Source organism: Dermacentor andersoni, chromosome 8 (genome assembly GCF_023375885.2).
Source record: "Dermacentor andersoni chromosome 8, qqDerAnde1_hic_scaffold, whole genome shotgun sequence".
NCBI lineage: Eukaryota > Metazoa > Arthropoda > Arachnida > Ixodida > Ixodidae > Dermacentor > Dermacentor andersoni.
Genome location: NC_092821.1, coordinates 29,682,594 through 29,705,277, shown reverse-complemented (window position 1 = coordinate 29,705,277; position 22,684 = coordinate 29,682,594). Strand labels below are relative to the sequence as shown.

The window sequence follows — 22,684 nt, the reverse complement described above, 5'->3', positions numbered from 1 at the left end:
GTTCTACATTGTCAGTCATTGTCCTCCTCTGTACGGGTCGTCATTTTGCATTTACTAGTTAGCGAATAGTGCACACGGCACCAGCAAAGTAAAACTTTGGTCATGATAAGCTGTGCGCAAAGGCCCAGCAGCATCTCTGAAATCAGTGGAACAGAGTCAGTGGCTGAAGATATCGCATGGACAAGTTGATTGTCCCCAAATAGATCCTGTTTCTGCGCACGTTTGAGGGTTGTATACCGTTATTTCTGTGGTTTATGTGTGCATGTTTTTTTTTTTGTTTCTGAGTGGTTCTGAAAACATTTTGAAATGTATTTCCAGCACACACATAACCACAAACGAGCAAAGAAGGACAACAAGAACGAACGTATTTGTTGTCCTTCTCTGCTAGTTTGTGCACTAGAACTATATATCATAATGCTATTCAAGTACTAGTCGAGCTGTGCACACACAGCAATTGTTCTGAAAGAGGCTTCTGGTTGTACATGTTGCCGGGTTATATGGGGAAAAATATGGTATTTCGTAACTAGCTCTTTGTACTTTCAGCTTGTCCCCAAATGGAGACAGATTGGTTGTGCCAGTGAATTGTAACAAGTTTTGTAAGTGCTAAATGTGTCCTCCTGGTCTCGAGTGCTCATTGAGGTTGACAGAGCAAGCTGGGTCAGAGCATTTTAAACTGCGCTCTAAGGATCGTAGAAATCCGTGAAATTTCTCAAACACTCCACATTCTGTCAGTTTGTAATCTTTTGCCTTGCTGAAAAATAAGGTTTATTGGTGGTCTTCACAAACAGGGTCACAAAGCATTCAGGTGCAGAAATATTTGGTAAATTAAAAAGGACCATTAAGAGTCCTTTGTTCCATCATACTTGAAATCACCCTCAAGATTTCCTGAATAAATAAAGGAAAAGAAAGCTTGTCATTAAATTTAGCATCCGTGTTCTTATTTGGCATTTTATAGTAACTCTCTTGTTGTATTTGTGCAGCATCGAGGCCTTCTATTTCTCCATCAACTGCCAAATGTGACAACTCCAAGCAAGGATGCCTCCACCGATCTCAATCATGTGACTATGAGACTCATAAACTATCTCAGCTGGAAACGCATGCCACCGTCCATACTGCTGAGAAGCCATTTCCATGCCCTTCATGCTCTCGGAGCTTCTCACGAAAGACCCACCTGAAAAGCCACCTTCGCACTCACACAGATGAGAAGCCATTTCAATGCCCTTCATGCCTTCAGAGCTTCTCACAACAGGCCCACCTGCAAGAGCACCTGTGCACCCACACAGGCAAGAAGCCATTTCCGTGCCCTTCATGCTCTCGGAGCTTCTCAGAAAAGTGCAGCCTTATGAGACATCTGCGCACCCACACAGGCGAAAAGCCATTTGAGTGCCCTTCATGCTCTCGAAGCTTCACAGAAAAGGGCAACCTCATGAGACATCTGCGCACCCACACAGGCGAGAAGCCATTTGAGTGCCCTTCATGCTCTCGGAGCTTCTCACGAAAGACCCACTTGGAAATCCACCTTCGCACTCACACAGGTGAGAAGCCATTTCAATGCCCTTCGTGCCTTCAGAGCTTCTCAGAAAAGGCAAAGCTGAAATCCCACCTGCGCACCCACACAGGCGAGAAGCCATATCAGTGCCCTTCATGCTCTCGGAGCTTCTCAGAAAAGGGCAACCTTATGAGACACCTGTGCACCCATACAGGTGACAAGCCATTTCAGTGCCCTTCATGCGCTCAGAGCTTCACACAAAAGATCAACCTGAAAATCCACCTGCGCACCCACACAGGCGAGAAGCCATATCAGTGCCCTTCATGCTCCCGGAGCTTCTCAGAAAAGGGCCACCTTATGAGACACCTGCGTACCCACACAGAAGAGAAGCCATTTCAGTGTCCTTCATGCTCTCAGAGGTTCACAGAAAAGGGCTCTCTTATGAAACACCTGCGCACCAACACAGGCGATAAGCCATTTCAGTGCCCTTCATGCACTCAGAGCTTCTCAGAAAAGTGCAGCCTTATGAGACATCTGCGCACCCACACAGGTGCGAAGCCATTTGAGTGCCCTTCGTGCTCTCGGAGCTTCTCACAAAAGGTCACCCTGAAGTTCCACCTGCGCACCCACACAGGCGAGAAGCCATATCAGTGCCCTTCATGTTCCTATAGCTTCTCAAAGAAGGGAAACCTTATGAGACCCCTGCGCACCCACACGGGCGAGAAGCCATATCAGTGCACTTCATGCTCTCGGAGCTTCTCAGAAAAGCGCCACCTTATGGAACACCTGCGCACCCACACAGGCGAGAAGCCATTTCAGTGTCTTTCATGCTCTAAGAGCTTCTCACAAAAGGTCACCCTGAAGTCCCACCTGCGCACCCACACAGGCAAGAAGCCACATCAATGCCCTTCATGCTCTCGGAGCTTCTCACAAAAGAGCAACCTTACGAGACACCTGCGCACCCACATAGAATAGAAGCCATTTCAGTGCCCTTTATGGACTTGGAGCTTCTCAGAAAAGTGCTATCGTGTGAGACACTTGTGCAACCACAAAGGCGAGAAGCTGTTTCAGTGCCCTTCATGCTCTCGGAGCTTCTTACAAGAGGCCCACCTGAAAGATAGTCTGCACATCTATACAGGTGAGAAGCCATTTCACTGCCCTTCATGCCTTCAGAGCTTCTCACAAAAGGGTACCCTAATATTCCAGCTGTGTACCCACACAGGCAAGTAGCAATATTAGTGGCCTTCGTGCTCTCGGAGCTTCTCAGAAAAGGGCAACCTTATGAAACCTGTGCAAGCATAAAGGTGAGAAGCCATATCAGTCTGTTTACGCCTTCAGAGCTTCTCATTGAAGCATGGAATGAAGATACACCCGCAGCGCGTTCATACAGGTGACCAGGTCCACCATTTTCTCCACGTCGTTTATGCAGTCTCATTACTTGAGCAGACATAAAAGAGCACAGCACCATGATACTGTAGGGTAATTCAACAACCATGTTGATCTACATTCCGAATTAAACATTTACAGACGTATAGCATGTTACATAGTGCTGTACTGCGTTTCTCCAAGCACAAGTTTCTCCATGCACTCTTAAAGGGGCCCTGAAACACTTTTTGGGTCACCATATTTTTTCTAAATATTTTTGCAGCATGTCATAGAACATAAAGCAAAACAAATTATGAAAACTGATGCCTTCAAAGCTGATATAGCTGAGAAAAAGAATCCATAGTTAGACCTCGGTATAATGAAGACTGTAAAATCGTCAATTTGCATTATGTTATGACTTCATTATTTGAAATGTAGTCAATATTTGTTCCAGCTATCACCATCTAGAAAAGTCAGCATTGCAGCCACTACAAACCGCACCAGTAGCCAATTGAAGGACATGAGCTATGTCACCATTTTGACCTGTGCCGTATTGGCATGTAGCATGGAATTGTCATATAAGCATCAGGCAGGCAATGCCACTATTCTGCTGCTTTTAAACCAAAGGTTGTGCGAGCTGCATAGGCATTGTCAAACATTCAGGCTGTGTGGGTCTTCAGCATCGATGAGAAAAACGTCCGTCGTTGGAGGGGGCAACTGGATATTTTTTGTGCATGCACTGCAACGAGGAGGGTATTTACAGGACAACAGCAGCGAGGATGACTTAGAAAAGCCCAGCAAGTTCATTTTCAATAAATGCTGTTTTCACGTTGTGAATGTTGTCCTCGCTTTTTTTGCCTACATTCAAGGTAAGTTTTTTTTTCCAGACTTTTCAGGGGTTGGCTTATTGGAGCTGGCCGTGATACAAGTAAATACGGTACGTTTTATGTAATACGTATTGTTATAGTACAAATGTCTAAATGATCTGCTTTCTAGGTGGTGCATTTTTGTTTTATGGTATTATCTTTTGGGATATATGAATTTCTGTTAGACCCATTCATGTATTTGTTGCCTCTAGGTTCCGGTATACATGGTTCATTCTAGAGACTTTTGGTCTTATTCTATTTGCACCTTTTTTTACTCGTGGGTACCTTTTTACAGCAATTGATTGTTCAATAATTTAGCTTTTCACCATCTCTTTCATCAGAGCACAAATAAATGCCTTTGTTTAATGAGTATTCATTTTCTGTTCTTGATATTTTAGTACTGGAATGACAGCATATAGTAATGTTAGCATTTTATTGCATTGGGGTTGCAGGAGAAGGTGAGTGATCGCAGTTTGAAGTTCATTATTAGCACAAAAGGCACTTGTTATAACTCATTTACTCGAGTAATTTAAGTCGAGTCACATGTCAAGTCCCCGATGCCTATTTCATTCTTTCATTTTAACACGACAGCGTTAAGGAGCTCGTGTCGGCGGCGTTGACCGTGAGCGATAAATCCCGGGAGGCACTTCATGAATAAAAATATCTTGCAAGATGGGCTGGGTGGCAATCGAGCCAGGGTCTCCGGAGTGTGAGACGGAGACGCTACCACTCAGCCACGAGTTCGATGCTTCAAAGCGGTACAAAAGCACCTCTAGTGAATTCGGTGTTGCCTTAGAAACGAGCTGTAGAAAGTTATACTGCGGTGTATATCGGTAATTATGAACATGTAACTTACAGAAGTCGCAGTTACATGAGTAGCGAAGTGCGTTTCCGCTACATTTCTTCTGCGCTTTCCGCACACGCAGAGCCATCTTGCGGCAAACACTGAAGACCCCCTCCTCAATGTACGGCGCTGCCCCGACAGTTTGCGCGCCACGCGCGCATTGGGGCTGTGCGGGGACCGGTGCGAGGCGCGTCGCGGCCCGGACTCCCTCTCCCCTGACGACGCTTCGCCGTGCTCCCTCTCGGGTTGCAGAATCAAGCGTCCTTCCTTTCTTTAGATCACTACCTGTCTATCTCTCTGCCCGTGCCGATCACGACGTTTGGCTGGCGTACATCGTTTCCCCCTCCGAGACACCGTGTTCTTTGGTTCGTTCCGCTTGCTCAGGCGCACGTTTCGTTGGCGCGCCGAACGCTGCGTTGCTCGACGCTCACCGCGTGATTGGTGGGTGCAAAGTCCGATGCGGGGCGCCTTGTTAGTGATCGCTGCGCCGTAGCGCATTGTCTTGCACCCCTTGGCGAGTCCACGGGAACGCTGTCGCGTTCCACTCTTGAAGGCGATCGAGCTTAAGCGTCCTCCAATTTTTATTTCAACAAATGTATAGGCATTTGTATAAGCACTGGTGTGACACACATCTGAAGAAATTTGTACTAAATTTACATTTTGAATCTAGCAAAGAATGACACCTGCACTGTATAGTACATATGTGCACGGAAGGTAAGAATTTGGGCAAATCCTGTTTTTCAACATTTGTAAAGATTCCTTTTGAATTGCAGTTGTGACAGTCTCTCATAATGAATTTGCTCACACACAAAATTTTGCACTCGACATATTCTTAAATAATAAATCAAAGAATTAACTGTTTCTATTTTGATTAAGGGTTTGCAAATATTGGATGCTTTTGAATAGGCACTACGTAAATTCAAATATATTCTAGTTGCCTTCGAACACTTAAAGCATTACGTGTGTGCCCCCATTCACCCCCGTTGGCATAGTATATGCATGAAATAGAACATGCGTAGTAGAGGCTGTATACGCTGCTAAGGTACCTAGACTTTCCTGGTTATACAGGGATCATTTGCGCTCGCCTTTATGTGTGAGAAAATTCCTCATTTGTACCTTGCATTCCATTTGTGTTTTTAATAAGCAGTGCTTCATAATGTGCGATGGAACAACAGGAACCTACCACTGTTATGAACACCAGCGTGTGCACATTGTGTCGTGTCACTAGCCAAGCGACATGGAGGCTACACTACTGCCGGCTCCACGGTGATAACAATCTTTATTACGACGAATGTAACTTATATACAAGAGCGCTGTGGCGCCATCTGTTGCAAAGACACGACATTAAACATTGTTTTATAATATTTTGATAGTCATCATCATCAGCCTGGTTACGCCCACTACAGGGCAAAGGCCTAGCTCTCCCATACTTCTCCAACAACCCCGGTCATGTACTAATTGTGGCCATGTCGTCCCTGCAAACTTCTTCTCATCCGCCCACCTAACTTTCTGCCGCCCCCTGCTACGCTTCCTTTCCCTTGGAATCCAGTCCGTAACCCTTAATGACCATCGGTTATCTTCCCTCCTCATTACATGTGCTGCCCATACCCATTTCTTTTTCTTGATTTCAACTAAGATGTCATTAACTCGCGTTTGTTCCCTCACCCAATCTGCTCTTTTCTTATCCCTTAACGTTACACCTATCATTCTTCTTTCCATAGCTCGTTGCGTCGTCCTCAATTTGAGTAGAACCCTCTTCGTAAACCTCCAGGTTTTTGATCCGTAGGTGAGTACTGGTAAGACACAGCTATTATACACTTTTCTCTTGAGGGATAATGGCAACCTTCTATTCATGATCTGAGAATGCCTGCCAAACACACCCCAGCCCATTCTTATTCTTCTGATTATTTCCGTCTCATGATCCGGATCCGCCGTCACTACCTGCCCTAAGTAGATGTATTCCCTTACCACTTCCAGTGCCTCGCTACCTATTGTAAGTTGCTGTTCTCTTCCGAGACTGTTAACCATTACTTTAGTTTTCTGCAGATTAATTTTTAGCTGTTTGTTTTTCGAAAACTATTTAAAACGTATTCTGCATTTGACTTGTTTCACTTCTGGCCCTATTCCATCCGTATTCCATTCAATCTGAAAAATTATACACGTCGTTAGTTTAAATCGATTTTAGGCAGGAACAGTGTACCAACACGTAATAAATAGTATTTTTTTTTCGTTTTGGAAGTTGCACACCTCAGCATTACCTCCTAATCCACTCAGATATTTTGGGTGACATGGTGCGCCTTCAGACTTGGCACATTGCAACCATGTGAAGATGCACCTGCACCAACATGTGACCATCTCAGTGCAGGTTCTTTCAAAGTTTGCAACTTGCGAACTCGCATAGCATTTGTCTATCCACACAGTTAAGCCATGTAGGTGTCTATGTATTAATAAACGTTAATATGAACTGGGAAAATGCATGTGTGTGCAGTATGATGCATGGCATTCCGTTACACAAGCGTTACTATATGCGGGGACATGTTGAGCTGCTAGGGTAATTCATAGCATGTTCCAGCATAATGTGACAAGCAGTTTCATGCATCACTATTTAATTGATATTCTCAAAGAGCACTGCCAGGAACAATTCACAATAATTACTGAACAGCTTGACAGCATAAATTTATCTGAACCGGAAAAACAGAACTTGAACAATTCGTTGAAACTAGGAAAACCTATATAAATTTCACAGGGTGTATACCAACAGGAAAAACCGGGAATTCTAAGGGATTTTGAATAGTCTGGAAATACTCGGGAAACACTCAGGGAATTTGTGCTTCAATCAGGGAAAATTGGCTGTCATTTTATTGAAAGGGAACAAACGTCGCCCTTATGCTGGCTTGAGTAAGAGTGGAGTCGTAATGAATTGTCTTTGACGCCGTGTCGTCGGCTGGATAAATTACCAGCGTAGAGTCAACGACCGATTTTCCGGACGCCCGATTTTTCGGAGATAATATGGACGGCTTCGCGGCGCCAACACGTACCCGGGACGTCTGAAATTTCGTATGCAAGAACCGTTCGCCGTCCGATATTTGGGACTTTCTGCTGCGGCCGCAGGTCCGAGACGGCATTAATCAAAGCTAACACTGCATTTTTTACTATCTCGCCGCCTCGAACCGGCACTCTCGCACGCAGATCCAGTGGCAGCCGTAGCCACCACCACGGCAACGCGAGGCCTAGCTGCTTCGACGTTCGCTCTTAAGGTTCTTACCGTTAGGTGCCGTGTTTTTCATTGAAAGAATTCGCCGATGTCAGCAATGGCACCGACTGCGCCTTTGTAATCCTTGCGATTGGTTTCGAAGCTGAACAGAAAGCACGGCGCGTTTCATAATGCCGGTTCCCGAAAGGCAGCTCCGCCTCAGCACAGATGTGTTACGCAGTGAAGCATACGGAAAGTATTGCGGTGAAGCTTAAGTGTGGGAAGCGGAAATAGTCACGGGACGCAGTGCGTACTCCCTAATTATACACGCGCGCACCCGCCGTCTCCTTTCACAGTACGAGCACCAATATGCCTAATAAGTGTACTGGCAGGCCTTCACAGCTTTTTCAGACGTGCCTATGGCGATTTGAGCCCTTAAGGACAGTAAATGGTATAAATTCCTTTTTTTTTTTCAGACTGCCCGATTTCCCAGACGTTCTCGCGGCTCCTAGGAAGTCCGAAATAGGACGTTCACTACAACTGACCAAGAGGATGCTTCAAGTTGTCCGTGGGGCGAACGAGCGGCGGTAACAGGACGAGAAGATGAAATGACCGTCGCATTGAGGAATGATCGGGAAAGGAACTGTGCCGCCTCTGTGAAGGAGCTCATCCTCATCCAAACCAAAATAAGCTCTTTATAGCGGCGAAACGCAACAGCGACGGGTTCTGCGTGGCCTGAGAGTATGCGATGGGGACAGTTGAGGTTGACTTCCCAGCTGCTCAGAGAATATCTCACTTGTAACAAAGTTAGGGCCTAATACCAATGAGCTTGCTATCAGTTGATAGAAATAGCTCATTTGCGAAAATATTTGTTTCTGTGTGCGTCTCGTTTTATTCGTATTTGAACATGTTCGACTCAATTTGCGATGGGCTTTACCATTTGTTTTTTCTGAGATATACGCTGTGCGTCTTACTAACCCTTTCAGTTTTCTGCTTTGAATATAATGAACGCTGCTCCTTACTATTCAAACTAGGTTTAAGTCGTTTTTTTTATTTTTAACATGCTTACTAGAGTGACAGCATCGGGCGACATGGTGTCGGCCAGTCTTGACATAAAACAAAGCTCTGTGTCAGTCGGGGAATATTGCAAAGGCACTCCGGGAAATTGAAGTCAACTTGGTAGACACCCTGGTACCAGCACAAAGGTATTAAAGCTGCAGATCCACCCGAGAAAACTAATATGACCCCACCGATAATGCTACAAGCAAGAATCCTCAGCACTGCAGCAACGTGGTAGACATATGAGGGTTTAAGCCCCAATGAAGTTGATCTCCCGAAACGTGGTCTAACGTTTTGTCCTACAAACAACTCGGTAAATGAATACGAACTCCACAAAGATAACAGTTTCATGACGCATGCGCATCAAGGAATTCTTTTTCGATAGGCTGCATGCAGGCGTAGGAAAACGGGATACTTGGACCTAACAAGTGGACACCGGATGCCGAACAGTGCCCAGACCTTGATCAGCAAGTAGCACGAAGCATAAGGACGCTATGTTCTATGGACGTCAGACACTGGAGTTTTGCAAGACGCGTAGCGCCACGTGCCGGTGCGAAGAGGCAGTAATTGAGTAGTGTGAAGCCCGGCTCCCTTGCTAAGTTGCCTATGCAGCTAGCGACTGCGAAACAACGATTGAACTAGATTTTGGTCCGCATTACGAGTGTTTTGCGCATTTAACACCCAGACAGAGAGCTATGAATTTCTACGCTAGTCGGACGCGCTGACGAACTGCCATAAAGCGCTTGCACTTTCAGACATGGCGGAAACGACGGCAACCGCGATAGCTCCGCGCGCTACGAAGAAACGCCGCAATCGACGCTACTGTGGTGCTGTAAGTTGCCATGAACCTGAAGGACGGAATAACAACGTTCAGTTTTACCGATTTCCATCGCGATCGTATGAAGGGAAAAGGCGAGAGCGCTGGATACGGGCCGTTCAACCTGTTGTGTAATCGGATTACTTGCATTCCCCACAACACAGCGGCTCGCATGAGAAAGTGCGACAATTTTGTTCGTCTGTAATTTTGTTGCGTCTGACGGAGGACCGTGGTAACCAAGCGAAAACTCAAGAATCTGCAGCCGCCACTTCGTTGGTAACAGAAAAAACAACGTTGCGAACCATCCTGCTTATGCGCCATCGATATCTCCACCTTTTAACAGACGTCCGCCTCCGCTTGACTCAACAAGTGGAACGGAGAGTTGGCAGGTCAGCTTAACCAAACATATTGGTTCGTTTATGAATTCAAAATCCTGTTCTAGAGCATCGTTGTATCGCGAGCTCATTTCTACTTTCGGTATTTTGTATGCCCTGCACCGATACAACAAGCACGCTTCGCAATGTGGTGAGCCCGCTCGACTGCGTTTTTCAAATGTGAGCAATAAAGTTGCTGTAGGAGCACTGGATGAGTAATTGCGAAGTAACGCACGTGTGTAAAGAAAAAAATGTCGCGTTTATTTACAATTATTTGTGCGCGCTTGTTGTTCGAAGCGTCTGCGAAATGCTCAAATTAAGGTACTGAGCGATGCTGTAGCTCCTGCGACAAAGAAAGATGTAGCGCGTAGGCACTGTGGGGAACCAGCGCTGGATAGGCGGCGCGTCGAAAAGAGTGCGTTGCACGCCGCCCTGGCGACGAAACGCGGCATATTCCAGCCACACAACCAGACGACACACACACATACGCAGCCGTATTATAGTTCGTATGTTTCCGTTTTCGCGCCGCTTCAAGTGGACAGTTTTTGTAAAGAAGCTAGCGCCATCAAGTGAAGAAATGACGAAAGAAGCTTTTTAAGCTTTATATATTTTTCACAGTGCGTCGCGGCGAGCACGTGTGTTTCTTTAACGGTTGCACGGAGGAAGGAAACTAAGGAGAGGCCCTACCCCCTCCGCGCGCTAGGAGAAAAGTGTGGCGGAAATGACGTAGTAGGTTCTCATTTTTTTTGCTGCTTTTTTATTTTTTTTGTTGTATGGCCACGCCTTTTGGGCCACAATGGCGGCGTTGTTATGGTTTTGAGCGCTCACACGTGTTGCTCTGGTAGGTTTCGGGCCGTGGCAAAGGCGCTGAGTGGGCGGGTTTGCGTTAGTCACCGTGTCTTGTTGCGCTGTGTTACCTGCACCGTGCTCTGCCAGATGTTGCGCGAGCGCGCGACACCACGCGCAGCGCGGCGTGGTTTCGCGAAAGATGTAAACAAGAGAGGAGGGTGGCCCAAAAGGCGGAGCATCGCCATGAGCAACGCCGAATTCCGGCTTCACTTTTGCTTCACAAAGAGTGACGTCAGGGCCTCTCCTTAGTTTCCTTCCTCCGTGAACGGTTGCGTCGTGTATCGATGCCATGCTTGCGTGGCTGCCTGCCTCGCAAATCTAGCAGTTATGGCTCCGGTCGTGCTGCACTATGGTTTCGTAAGTATTAGTTGGCGTGAAGATATTCCATATTTCTCTGGCTAGACATAAAAAATTCTGATGTTACTTCGCCACAGCAGTCAATGGAGAAGAAAGCTTTATCGCGTCAGCTGACTCGCGCAAGCAAAGGTTTGAGTGCTCCGCTGCTTGATCCGTAACAATCCTGGCTACATTTAGCACAAATTACATAAATTTGCCGGATGCATCTCAGCGCCGATTCCTCATCCGCATGCGCATTTTTATAAACACATAGGTGGCTTAGTCGCGCGTGCGCCGGCACTATGCGCATACAACTCGTATTACAAGGCAGCTTCCCTCCCACATAATTCTTGGCAATGAATGGATAATTTTTACCTTTCGTATCGTTCACTTGGTGCGGTGGCGTTGGAAGGGGCTTGGCGGTGGCATTGCGAAGGAAAAATGGTACACATGCCGGATGGTGCATGCTATTTCTCATTTTGTTTCCGACGAAATACCGACTGCAGATTCTGCTGTTTGGTACTGTCTGCCATGGCTGACCGTCTTCACTATCGAATAAACCAAGGATACGCGCGAAATTTGGTTTAGAAACCATCCCGACACCGCTTGACAGGGCGACAAGACGGGAGCTTACTCCGCTCGCCTGACTGCTTGGATCCAACGCCGCCTCCTTTCTTGTTCGTAGGGTTTAGATGGAAAGACGCAGAAGGATACGTACTCCCTCATCCCGACTTAGTTGTGGCACTTGTATACGCAACAGTATCGTCGGCGCCCTTTTGTTTTCCTTCGACTTTCAGGGCACGCAACGCAATTTTCGTGCCCGGGGGAGGCTGCATTGTGCACGTTCTGACCGCCAGGGCGGCGCTGCAGGCGCCGTGAAAACTCCAGCGCTGGTTCCCCGTAGGAAGCTTACTTTCGTTATGATCGCACGCTGTTTGCTGCCTTGGAAAACGTTTTATGTTTGCTGGCCTGGAAAAGGCTATGAAAGGATTTACAGGTGGGCTAAATGACGTCCTAAACAGGAAAGGGCCAGGACTAGCCCAGTGCTTGGCGAAGGGGGTGGACGACTTGCGCGAGCTATCCCCTCAAGTGCAGATCGTGGTGTGCACGGTGCCAGAGGTGCCTGTGCGTGACAGTCACGTACAAAGAGCCGTAATGGCTGCCAATGAGGCAATATGGAAAATGAGCCGAGAGAAGGGCTTCGAGGTTGTCGAAGTAAACAGGGAAGTGAGAAGTTTTGGTGGTTTTAAACGAGATGGGATTCACTTCAATTACAGGCTAGCACGAGAAGTGGGCTGGCGACTTGGGGGTCGCGCTGTTGCTTTTTTAGGGGGCCCGCGGGCGCTCAGGAGGTCAGAGTGGGTAGTAATGAAGAAGGTCTCCTAGGGGAACATCAGAAGAGCATCGCCGTCGATAATAGAAAAAGGAGGAAAGCAAGAACAAGAGCTCGCCATGCAATAGGCTACATAAGCATGCAGGGCGGCAGAACAAAGGAAAAGTGAGCAGAGATTGAGGAGCAGGTACATAGATAACAAATAGGGGTGTATGCGGTTACAGAAACGCACCTTAGAGACTCAGAAGAGCCGCCAGTTATTGAAAATTATGTATGGGAAGGGTGCAACAGAACTAAGTCGGAAAGAAAGGGAGGGGGAGTCGGAATGCTCATCCATCAGGGAGCCAAATGGAAAAGAGTAAATTCACAATGTCAAGAGCATCTTTGGTTATCAGGTGCAATGAGTGGGAAAAAAACTTGGCTAGGAATAACGTATTTGTGGACCGGAAAAAATTGCACAGAGAAGAATAAAGAGTTAGTGGAATGCATAAGCGCTGATATTAAGGGTTTCGGGAATGGTGCTGAGATTGTCCTATTAGGTGACATGAATGCCCACATACAGGATTTAGATGGCTATACCGACAATAACGGGTAGTCAATACTAGACCTTTGCGAGCAACATAACCTCGTGATCGTGAATACATGGCCTAAGTGTGAAGGAAAGATCACGTGGGAAGTGGGAAACCGGCAATCGACCATTGATTACTGTCTGATGACAGAAGGAATTCATGATAAGTTGCGAGAAATGGTCATCGATGAGGAAGGGTTTAGCAGCATAGGGAGTGACCATAAACGCATCATTTTGAAAATGGGATATGTAGTTGGGAAAGAGAGCAAGGAAAGCACAATGGCCAGTCCAAATTTGAACGCTGAACAAATAGCAAATATAGTCACTAGAGTTGAAAAAGAACTTGGCAAGTGGCCAAGTAAGGAGTGTGAATATGGTGAGCTTCTAAGTGTAATAACGACAGAAATACGGAAAGAGAAACAACATGTTCGTTGGAAAGGAAAAAAGAAACCGAAAAGCTGGTGGAACAAGGAGATACGAGAAGCGATCGCCGAACGACAGAAAGCATCTCGAGAGCACAGGCAGGCAAAGAAGGCGCAGTTGCCACAGGATGAAGTAACCAGTAAATGGGAAATATACCGGGAGAAAAAGTCTATGGTTCAAATACTGGTGCAAGCAAAATTAAAAGGTGAAAGTGAACGTTGGCTGTCAGAAATACGTGAGAAAAAGAAGGCCGCACCTAGAATATTTTGGAATCACATAAAATTATTAGGCAGGAAGTCAACAACAATACAACAACATATCCTAGACGAAGATGAAAACAGACTGGAAGGAGAAGCGGCAATAAATTACATCCGAAACGCAACAGCCGAATCCTTCCAAGGCAATGACGAGGTTGTACTTGATGAAAAAAAGAGCATGAAAGAGACCCAAGTGGAAAAGGAGCTGGCGCTGACAAATTTAAGCTGGAAGAAAGCGGAAGAGAAAATTCCCAAGCGCACAGCCACAGGGCTAGACGAGGTTCCCGTTAGGCTGATAAATGAACTGGGACCAAAAAGTAAGGAAGCTCTGGTGAAAGCAGTGGAAAAAACTTTAAAAGATAGACGAATACCAGACAGTTGGCGACAAAGTAGAATGAATTTAGTTTATAAAGGTAAGGGGGGGAAAGACAAAATTCACTCGTATAGACCGTTGACCATTACATCGGTAATATATAGGCTAGCAATGCAGGCAATCAAATTAAAGCTTCAAGCATGGGCAGAGAATAATGGCATTTTTGGGAGAGCTTCAGAATGGCTTTAGAATAGGTAGGCGTTTGGATGATAACTTGTTTGTTCTTACTCAGTGTATCGAAATATCAAAAGCAGAAAGCAGACCGTTGTATGCGGCCTTTTTGGACATTACAGGAGCATACGACAACGTAGACCGCAACATTTTGTGGGATATTCTGGAAGGGGAAGGCTTAGGTAACGATTGTCTACAGCTTTTGAAAGAGATTTACCTAGAAAATACCGTTTGCGTTGAATGGGAAAGGATGAGAAGCGCGGAGAAAGTTCAAATCAACAAAGGACTGAGGCAGGGGTGCCCTTTATCCCCGCTGCTGTTTATGATGTACATGGTGAGGATGGAGAGGGCGCTAGAAGGAAGTAATATCGGGTTTAATCTCTCATACAAACAGGCAGGTACAGTAATAGAGCAGCAACTCCCAGGTTTATTTTATGCGGACGACATTGTGTTGCTCGCTAACAAGCAAAGTGATTTGCAACGTCTGGCTAATATCTGTGGACAGGAAGGCAACAATTTAGGTTTGAAATTTAGTGTTAGAAAATCAGGTGCTATGGTATTCAATGAAAACAGTGAACAGACAGTGGAGATACAGGGCCAAGAAATACCTCGGGTAACAGAATATAAATATCTTGGTATATGGATAAACGAAGGCAATGGATATATGGAAACACAGGAAAAAACCATAACAGTCAAGGGGAAGAGAAACGCAGCCATAATGAAGCACAGAGCGCTATGGGGATACAATAGGTACGAGGTCCTCCGAGGTATGTGGAAAGGCGTAATGGATCCAGGACTTACTTTTGGAAATGCGGTTGTTTGCTTTAAATCAGAAGTACAATCAGAGCTCGACGGGAACCAAAGGTCAGTGGGTCGCCTCGCATTGGGCGCTCTCGGGAAGACTACAAATGAAGCTGTGCAGGGGGATATGGGCTGGACTAGTTTTGAAGTGAGGGAAGCTCGCAGTAAAATTGAGTATGATGAACGGCTAAGGAATATGGAAGAAAGTAAATGGGCTGGGAGAGTGTTCAGGTATCTGTACAGGAAAAAACATTGATTCACAGTGGAGGAAAAGAACTAGGAAGCTTACCAGCAAGTATGCGGCCTGTGGGGTGGGCAACACAGCAACAAAGAAGGTCAAGCGGAAAGTCAGAGAGGCCGAATGAATCTCATGGGTGGCGGCAATGGAAAAGAAACCTGCCATGAGTAACTACTTAAGAGGAAAATACGAAATCAGGAAAGAAACCATTTATGATAACTCAAAGGGAAGCTCATTACTTTTCGAAGCGAGACCGGGATGCCTTAGAACACGCACCTATAAAGCGAGATATAAGAAGGAAGAAGAAGCATGTGCTTGCTGCGGTAAAGCTAGGGAAACGACGGAGCATATTTTATTAGAATGTGAAGACGTCTACCCAGCGGTCGATTTAGGCACCACTGGCCTACTTGAAGCCCTTGGGTTCGGCGGGAGCAGTGGTAAAGCAAACAGGTCCGCAATAGACATTAGTAAGAGGCGATTGGAGGATTGGTGGAAGAAAAGTAGGGGAACGACAAAAGATGGAGACGTACAAAAACACAGTTCGCAATAGGGGATCAGAAAATTTAACGTGGTAGTTCATAGTGTTTTTTTTTCTTTTCTTTTTTAATTGGTTAACCTAGGTAGGATATTAGGCAGCATAGTAGCAAGAGCTTGGTGGCGCAACCCACCGCCCCGTTCCAAAGGGGACGCTATAACATCCATCCATGGATGGATGGATGGATGGATGATTGAGGCTGAACCCTTTGAATCGGGCGGCGGCGGCGCGCGCCACGTAGCCTTTAATGGTTCTATATGCATGCATACCTATGTATTTACTCCTTTACTTTTGCGTTGATATTATCCACTAATCAGATAGCCTCCGTTTAGTTATTTCTACCTGTTCAAAGTCTATTCTACTTTCACTGTCTTTAAAACCCAAAGCTTTGAATAGTTCCCCGTTAGATTCAACTGCAGGGTGAAGTTGTTTACAAGCAAGTATCAGGTGTTCAGCCGTTTCCTCCTCCTCTCCACACGCCTCGCACACCAAATCTATCTCCTGGTATCTGGCTCGGTACGTTTTAGTCCGCAGTGCACCTGTCCTGGCTTCAAACAACAATGAGCTTCTCTTAGAGTTATCGTAAATATTTTCTTTGGCTATTTCTTGCTTAAACGTCCTGTATGTCTCCAATGCCGATTTGGTTTGCATCTCTACTCCACATACCCCTCTCTGTCTCCTTAACCTTTTTCTTGACAGATGATTCCTTACTTGTCCCCCCGCTACTGCCCAAGTATTTGCTTGTCAATTTTCTAGTTCGCTTCCTCCACCTCGTGTCAACATTCCTCGTGTATAAGTAACTGAAAACCTTCCTAGCCCACCGAATTTCCCCCATTTTTCTCAATCGCTCCTCAAATGCTATCTTGCTACTAGCCTCTCTGCCCTCGAAAGAAGACCATCCCAGATCCCCCTGCACTCCAAGATTTGGTGTCTTGCCATGTGCTCCCAGAGCGAGCCTACCCACACCACGTTGCCTAATTTCCAACTGTTGCCGGGTCTCTGTTCGAATACATAGAATTGCATTGGCAAAGTCAGGCCTGGCACCATTACCCCCTTCCATATCCCTCGTACTACCTCGTACCTATTGTAGTTCCACAGTGCCCTACTCTTCATAATCGCAGCACTTATGTTACCTTTAGTCGTTAGATCTTTTTCGTACTCTGTCAGATACTCAATGCCATTATTTATCCACACCCCAAGGTACTTGTATTTATCGACTATCTCCAGCGTGGCCTCCTGTATCTTATGCTCGCCGCAAATGTTATCATTAAAAATCATGAGTGCTGATTTTTATTTGCTAAACTTCAAGCCTAATCTGTCTCCTTCTGTACCACATATGTCCATTAATTCCTGCAAATCTTCTGCATTGTCAGCCATTAATGCAATATCATCCGCGTACATCAGTCCTGGTAATGACTGTTCAATAAATTTTCCTTGTTTGAAAAATGATAGGTTGAAGCCGAGCCCGCTTTGCTGTATTTTGGCCTCTAAACCTTGTAGGTACAGCATAAACATCAGAGGTGACAATGGGCACCCCTGCCTAAGCCCCCGCCGAATCATTACAGGCTCCAAAACCTGCTTTTCCCAATGTATAATCACCCGGTTACCTTTATAGATATCTTTTAAGAAATTGGTTACTCCATCTTGCACTCCTAAAGTTTCCAGAATGCCCCACAAGCCCTCTTGAACTACACTGTCATAGGCTCCCTTGATGTCCAAAAAAGCCAGCCATAGGGGTCTGTGTTCCTTTTTAGCTATTTCAATGCACTGTGTTAGCGAGAACAGATTGTCTTCTAGCCTCCTATGCTTCCGGAACCCATTTTGTAGCTCTCCAAGTACCCCCTCGTTCTCTACCCATGCCTGCAGTCTGTCCTTTATAATCTGCATAACCACCCTGTAAACCACTGACGTCACTGTTATAGGCCGGTAGTTATTTATGTCAGCTTTGTCCCCCTTTCCCTTATATATCATTCTCATCCTACTTAGCCTCCATTCGTCAGGTACTTTACCATCCACTAGCATTTTTCTCACCACCTCCCTCAATGCTTCCTTAGATTTCGGGCACAATTTCTTTATTAACGTAATTGGAATACCATCGGGGCCTGCCGATGTGCTACTTGGTACCCTCTTCTCAGCCCTTTCCCACTCTTTTTGTCCAAGCGAAAGCAGTGGGTGGACCGGGCTATCCCTCTCCGACGTACTGCATGTACCATTTCTCTGTTTTGTAAATTTTTCCCTCATCATGGTTCCTATATGCTCCACTGCCTCCTCTCCTTCTAACCGAGTACCTTGAGCTGTTACTATATACCTCTGCTCTAGGCTTGTCCTATTACCCAAGGAGTTCAGATGTTGCCAGAATTTTCTAGCTGCCTGTTTATCTTTTTTATTGCTTATTTTTGACAGCCATTGGGACCCTTTTGTCTTGATTTTCTCGTTGATCAAATAGGATGCTTCCCTTTTGCATTTTATGTAGTTTACCCATTTCCTCTCTACTTCTGCTTCAGGTTCTCCCTTACTTTTGGAATACCTGTGTTCTGGAGGCTTCCTGACGTTTCTTTATGGCCTTCTTAACCTCTTCATCCCACCAGCTCTTGAGTTTTCGTATCCCTTGCCTTGTTTTCCTGACTCGCGCCTTACCTAACTCACGCTCAAATAGTCTCATTAACTTTGGGTAAGTCCAATCAGTTTCAGTACCCTTTGATATTTCCTCTTCAATTTGTTTGGCCGCTATTTCCACTTGGTCTTCTGAGTAAAAAATCACATCTGGCGTTTCCTCGCGCGTCGTTCGTGCTTTAGTTTCCCTCTTAAAACTCAACTTGATACGTTTGTGGTCGCTACCTATACTTCTGGAGCCCTATTCATCTATAATCATGGCTCCTAATCTATCGTACATCCTATGTGACATTAAGGCATAATCTATTGTCGAGTGTCGACCCCCTACCTCCCATGTTATGATCCCGTCACACTTTTCAGTAGAGTTACAGACAACTAAGTTAAGCCTCTCACACATATCCAGCAGCATGTTACCTGTGGAGTCTGTGTACCCATCCATATCTTCAACATGCGCATTCATGTCTCCTAATATAATTACTTCACATCCTTTTCCTAGCTCATTGATGTCCGTTGCTATACAGTCCAACATTTTTTTTTTCCTCTTTAGCATTTGATCCTGTCCAAAGGTATACAAAGCCTAAGTGTTTTCGCCCCTGCTACTTTTCCTTTTAGCCATAAATGCTCCTTGCATTCCTGTTTGACCCTTTGCCAATTTGTATTTTATGAATGAAAGTTTTGAGCAAACCAACTTTACGTGCCTTCACCCACCGTTTATAAAGCTTTTAAGGATCTGTAAACGGTGCCTTCACCAGCCAAGCTTAGCCGTGTTAGGCCTACGAGCCATAAAATCCACAATCGAATTCGGAATCAGCGGCGTCTAATGAATCAATATTCATAAAACGCGCTAGTCACTTCTCCTAGCTTGCGAACTTCACGCGGTACCAAGAATCGAACCCAGTTTGGTGCATGTTTGCCGACGCAAAGCTTCTGGGGCCGCTATTTGGGCTCCCGCTAAATCGGTGAAATAGCGTTCCCAACGTAAAACCCAAATGTAGTTTGCATCTCGCGCATGCGCAGTGGATTCGACGCTATTTCTTTGGGGCTCCTATTCTAGAACTCTCTAATGTATAAGAACGTCTGAAATTTCGGGCGCGAAAAACCTTCGCCGTCCGATTTTCTAGACTTTTTGCCATGACCGCAGGTCCGAAATGACAGTAATGGAAGTCACGACCGCGGCCATATTGATTATCTTGCCGCCTCGAACCGGCGCTCTCGCACACAGATCCGGTGGCAGCCATAGTCACCGCCGCGGCAACGATAGGCCTAGCTATTTCGGCGTTAGCTACCAAGCTTGCTGTACGGCGCCGTGTTTTTCATTGAAACAACTCGCCGCTGTTAGGAATTGTAACCCTCGCCAGTGGCTTCGGAACTCGGAAAGCACGGCGCGTTGTATAATGCCAGTTCTCGAAATCAGCTTTGCGCCAATACAGCAGTGTTAGAAGGTGAAGCATTCGCAAAGTATTGCGGTGAAGCATATTGAAAGTGGGAAGGCACAATTGTCACGCCACATGGTATGTTTCCTTTAATTATACACGCGTGCACCCGCCATCTCCTATCACAGTACGAGCACCGATACGTCTGATAAGTGTACTGGCAGGCCCTTAGCGCTATGTCGAGCTTTAGGTATATATATTTCTTCTCGTCAGCCAACAAAATTTTATTTTTTTACGAAACTAAGTTCCTTGCCTACCCGAATAAAAATGTTGACACATGGAGCATGCTACACCGTGTCTTTGTGTCTTGTTTCACTGTTGGGCAGCACTTACTGATTGCACAGTAATAATAAGCTTTGCCAAATGGCTAGAGATTACTGCTGTGCTACTCCAAGTGTTCCAAAAACACAAATTTTCCTGCTCCAAAACTGCTCCACTATGCTGATTTGGCTGCTCCTAAACTGCTCCAGAAGTTGCTACAAATCCTGAACTGGCTGTACCACCACTACGAGCTGCAAATTCTGGCAGAATAAAACTTGTACAGGAAACAAACATTTATTGCACTTCCGTCAAAGTCACTGATAGCCTCGTCCTCCGATGCACTGTCAAAAAATGCAGCTACTTCAGCCGGCAGCATTGTTGGGTTACATTCATCAGCTTCCAAATAACTCTGAGGCGAATTTTTACGCACTTTGAAACATGTCACTGGTGATAGCTCTGCGGCATGGCGTGCTGAGGATGCATATGCAAACAATGATCACATCATGCATGGCTGCATGAAAACATGCAAAAAAGTCAAATGGTGACTGGAAGCCGAAAGTACTGAGACTGTGGCCGGACTGTTGATACTTCCCACACAGAAAACTGATGATAACCAAGTGTTGCTTGTGTAAGGGTGTTTATTAGTCACCAGCACTTGGGCCGACAGAGCAGGGCACGGACTCTCAGCATCAGCGGTGTTCCCCGAGCTAAGTACTGGAAACGCTGACCTGAACTATGTCGCAGCAAACCTTTCCGAGTGAGAAAGCGGTCAGATAGAGACAGTAGCGCAACAGCGTTTCAGATTCTACCGCGGTACAGCAGTTGGCGTCAGCGTTCGCATGGTCGCTTCTTTTTATCCTTTTTCCCCATTCTGCGAAGCGCGTGCTATCTGATGGTGCAGTTAACAAGGATACAAGCTCTTTGCTCGAGGGGTAATCACTCCAGCACAACCATGCAAAGCAAGTCCTCTTCACTGTCACATTGGTTTTAACATTCTGCCTGTGACATTGTGCTAGTCAGGTGGATGGCAATTTTCCTTTTCATTAACCTTTCTTAACTTTGTGGGCTTCCTCAGAAGTGATTTGCAAATGCCTGAGCTTAGGAGCAGGCAAATGGTCGACGGCACAAACTTTGACAGCCTTGATCCTGTGGGGTAGCATACAAGAGCTTACTGGCCACTTGCCTGCTTATAAGGTCATATGCCATTAGAACGAACTAAATTCTGGGGTATTCAGTGACAAAACCACAATCTCATTATGGGGTACGCCGTAGAGAATTTTCGCATTTCACCCCATCGAAATTCAGCTGCCGCAGATGGGATTACCCCTGCAGTTAAAAGGATGTCTCAAATTTGCTGACATGGCTGTGAGTGCTACTGACTAACACTCCCAAGGCTAACCTTATTGTACACATATGAAAACCCCAAGAGAGTTAATTGACAGGACAGGTGGTACGTACAGTAGCTTTGGTAAAGCACATGCATGCATAATTTACAATATGTGGGCCCAACTCCAAGTTGCAGCACACTAAGTTTCCTTGGTCTTATTATTCATAAATTGCAATTATTTAAACAATTAATTTCTCTAATGGTTTCACTGGCTTCATTGTCCATTTCTTTCATGTGGCTGTAACTAATAAAAAATTGAGCTTGTAGGATCCCCGCATTCCTCTCACTTCTGACTGTAGCATGGAAAGGGGCATCGTACCGTACTCCTCACAATTAAAAAAAAATATTAAACATTATTTCACGGCACAAACACAAATATGCAAAGGAAGGACACATACGAAGTGTCAACTACAAACTGATTTATTGATTCAAAGGATGGAACATGGGATGCAAATTTCGTTCACACACAGTACACGGAGGTTGTGACAGTGTTTGTTTATTTAATACCGTAATGCTACAAGTTGGCCTTAAACAAGCGCAGGATCTCTTCGATAAAATATGCTTCCGTGAATTCATGCACTGGCCAAAATCGTAACGCACTGTTCACATGAGCAGGTCTTGCAAAGTGTACTAAGATGCGCACCATCAAATTCATTTGAATGTTTGTGAGTGCTCCATAACATGGTCGTTTAAGCCAAATCCATTTGACCCACATAGGACTTGCTACAGCTGAGAAGTATCTCGTAGATAACTCCCACAAGAGAACAAAGCACTTGGTGTGGCTTTTCATACATCCGTGTCTCTCGGCACTCGTGGTACAAACACACAATTGTGCTAAACTGTTAGGTGTGGGAGAAACTAATGAGATGCCACATCTAGCAGCGACGTCTTTCGAGTTGTGGCTAATGCTGTACACATACGGCATGAACTCAGGTATGGTGAAGTCTGTTCTTTTTACGTCTGATTGGCGAGTCTAATACCCCTGTCACACTGGACAATTTAATGTCATTAGATTGAAATGACATTCGGTATAACGAAAGCCATTCGATCCGTGGCGGTGCTACACAGGAAAAATTAATGTCACAGTCATGATACCAAT

General features: G+C 45.6%; 1 protein-coding gene across 3 annotated transcripts in view; it reads left to right on the top strand.

The window, feature by feature from the left end:
• Nucleotides 1-3,691, top strand: part of LOC126526196 (uncharacterized) — a 59,257-nt gene extending 55,566 nt beyond the window's left edge. For all 3 annotated transcript variants that reach the window (XM_055068037.2, XM_055068038.2, XM_055068036.2), the window contains one exon: nucleotides 981-3,691. In XM_055068037.2, coding sequence (XP_054924012.1) covers nucleotides 981-2,464 — 1,484 coding nt within the window. In that variant the 3' untranslated portion in view covers nucleotides 2,465-3,691. The remainder of the gene's footprint in view (nucleotides 1-980) is intronic.
• The last annotated feature ends 18,993 nt before the right edge of the window (nucleotides 3,692-22,684 follow it).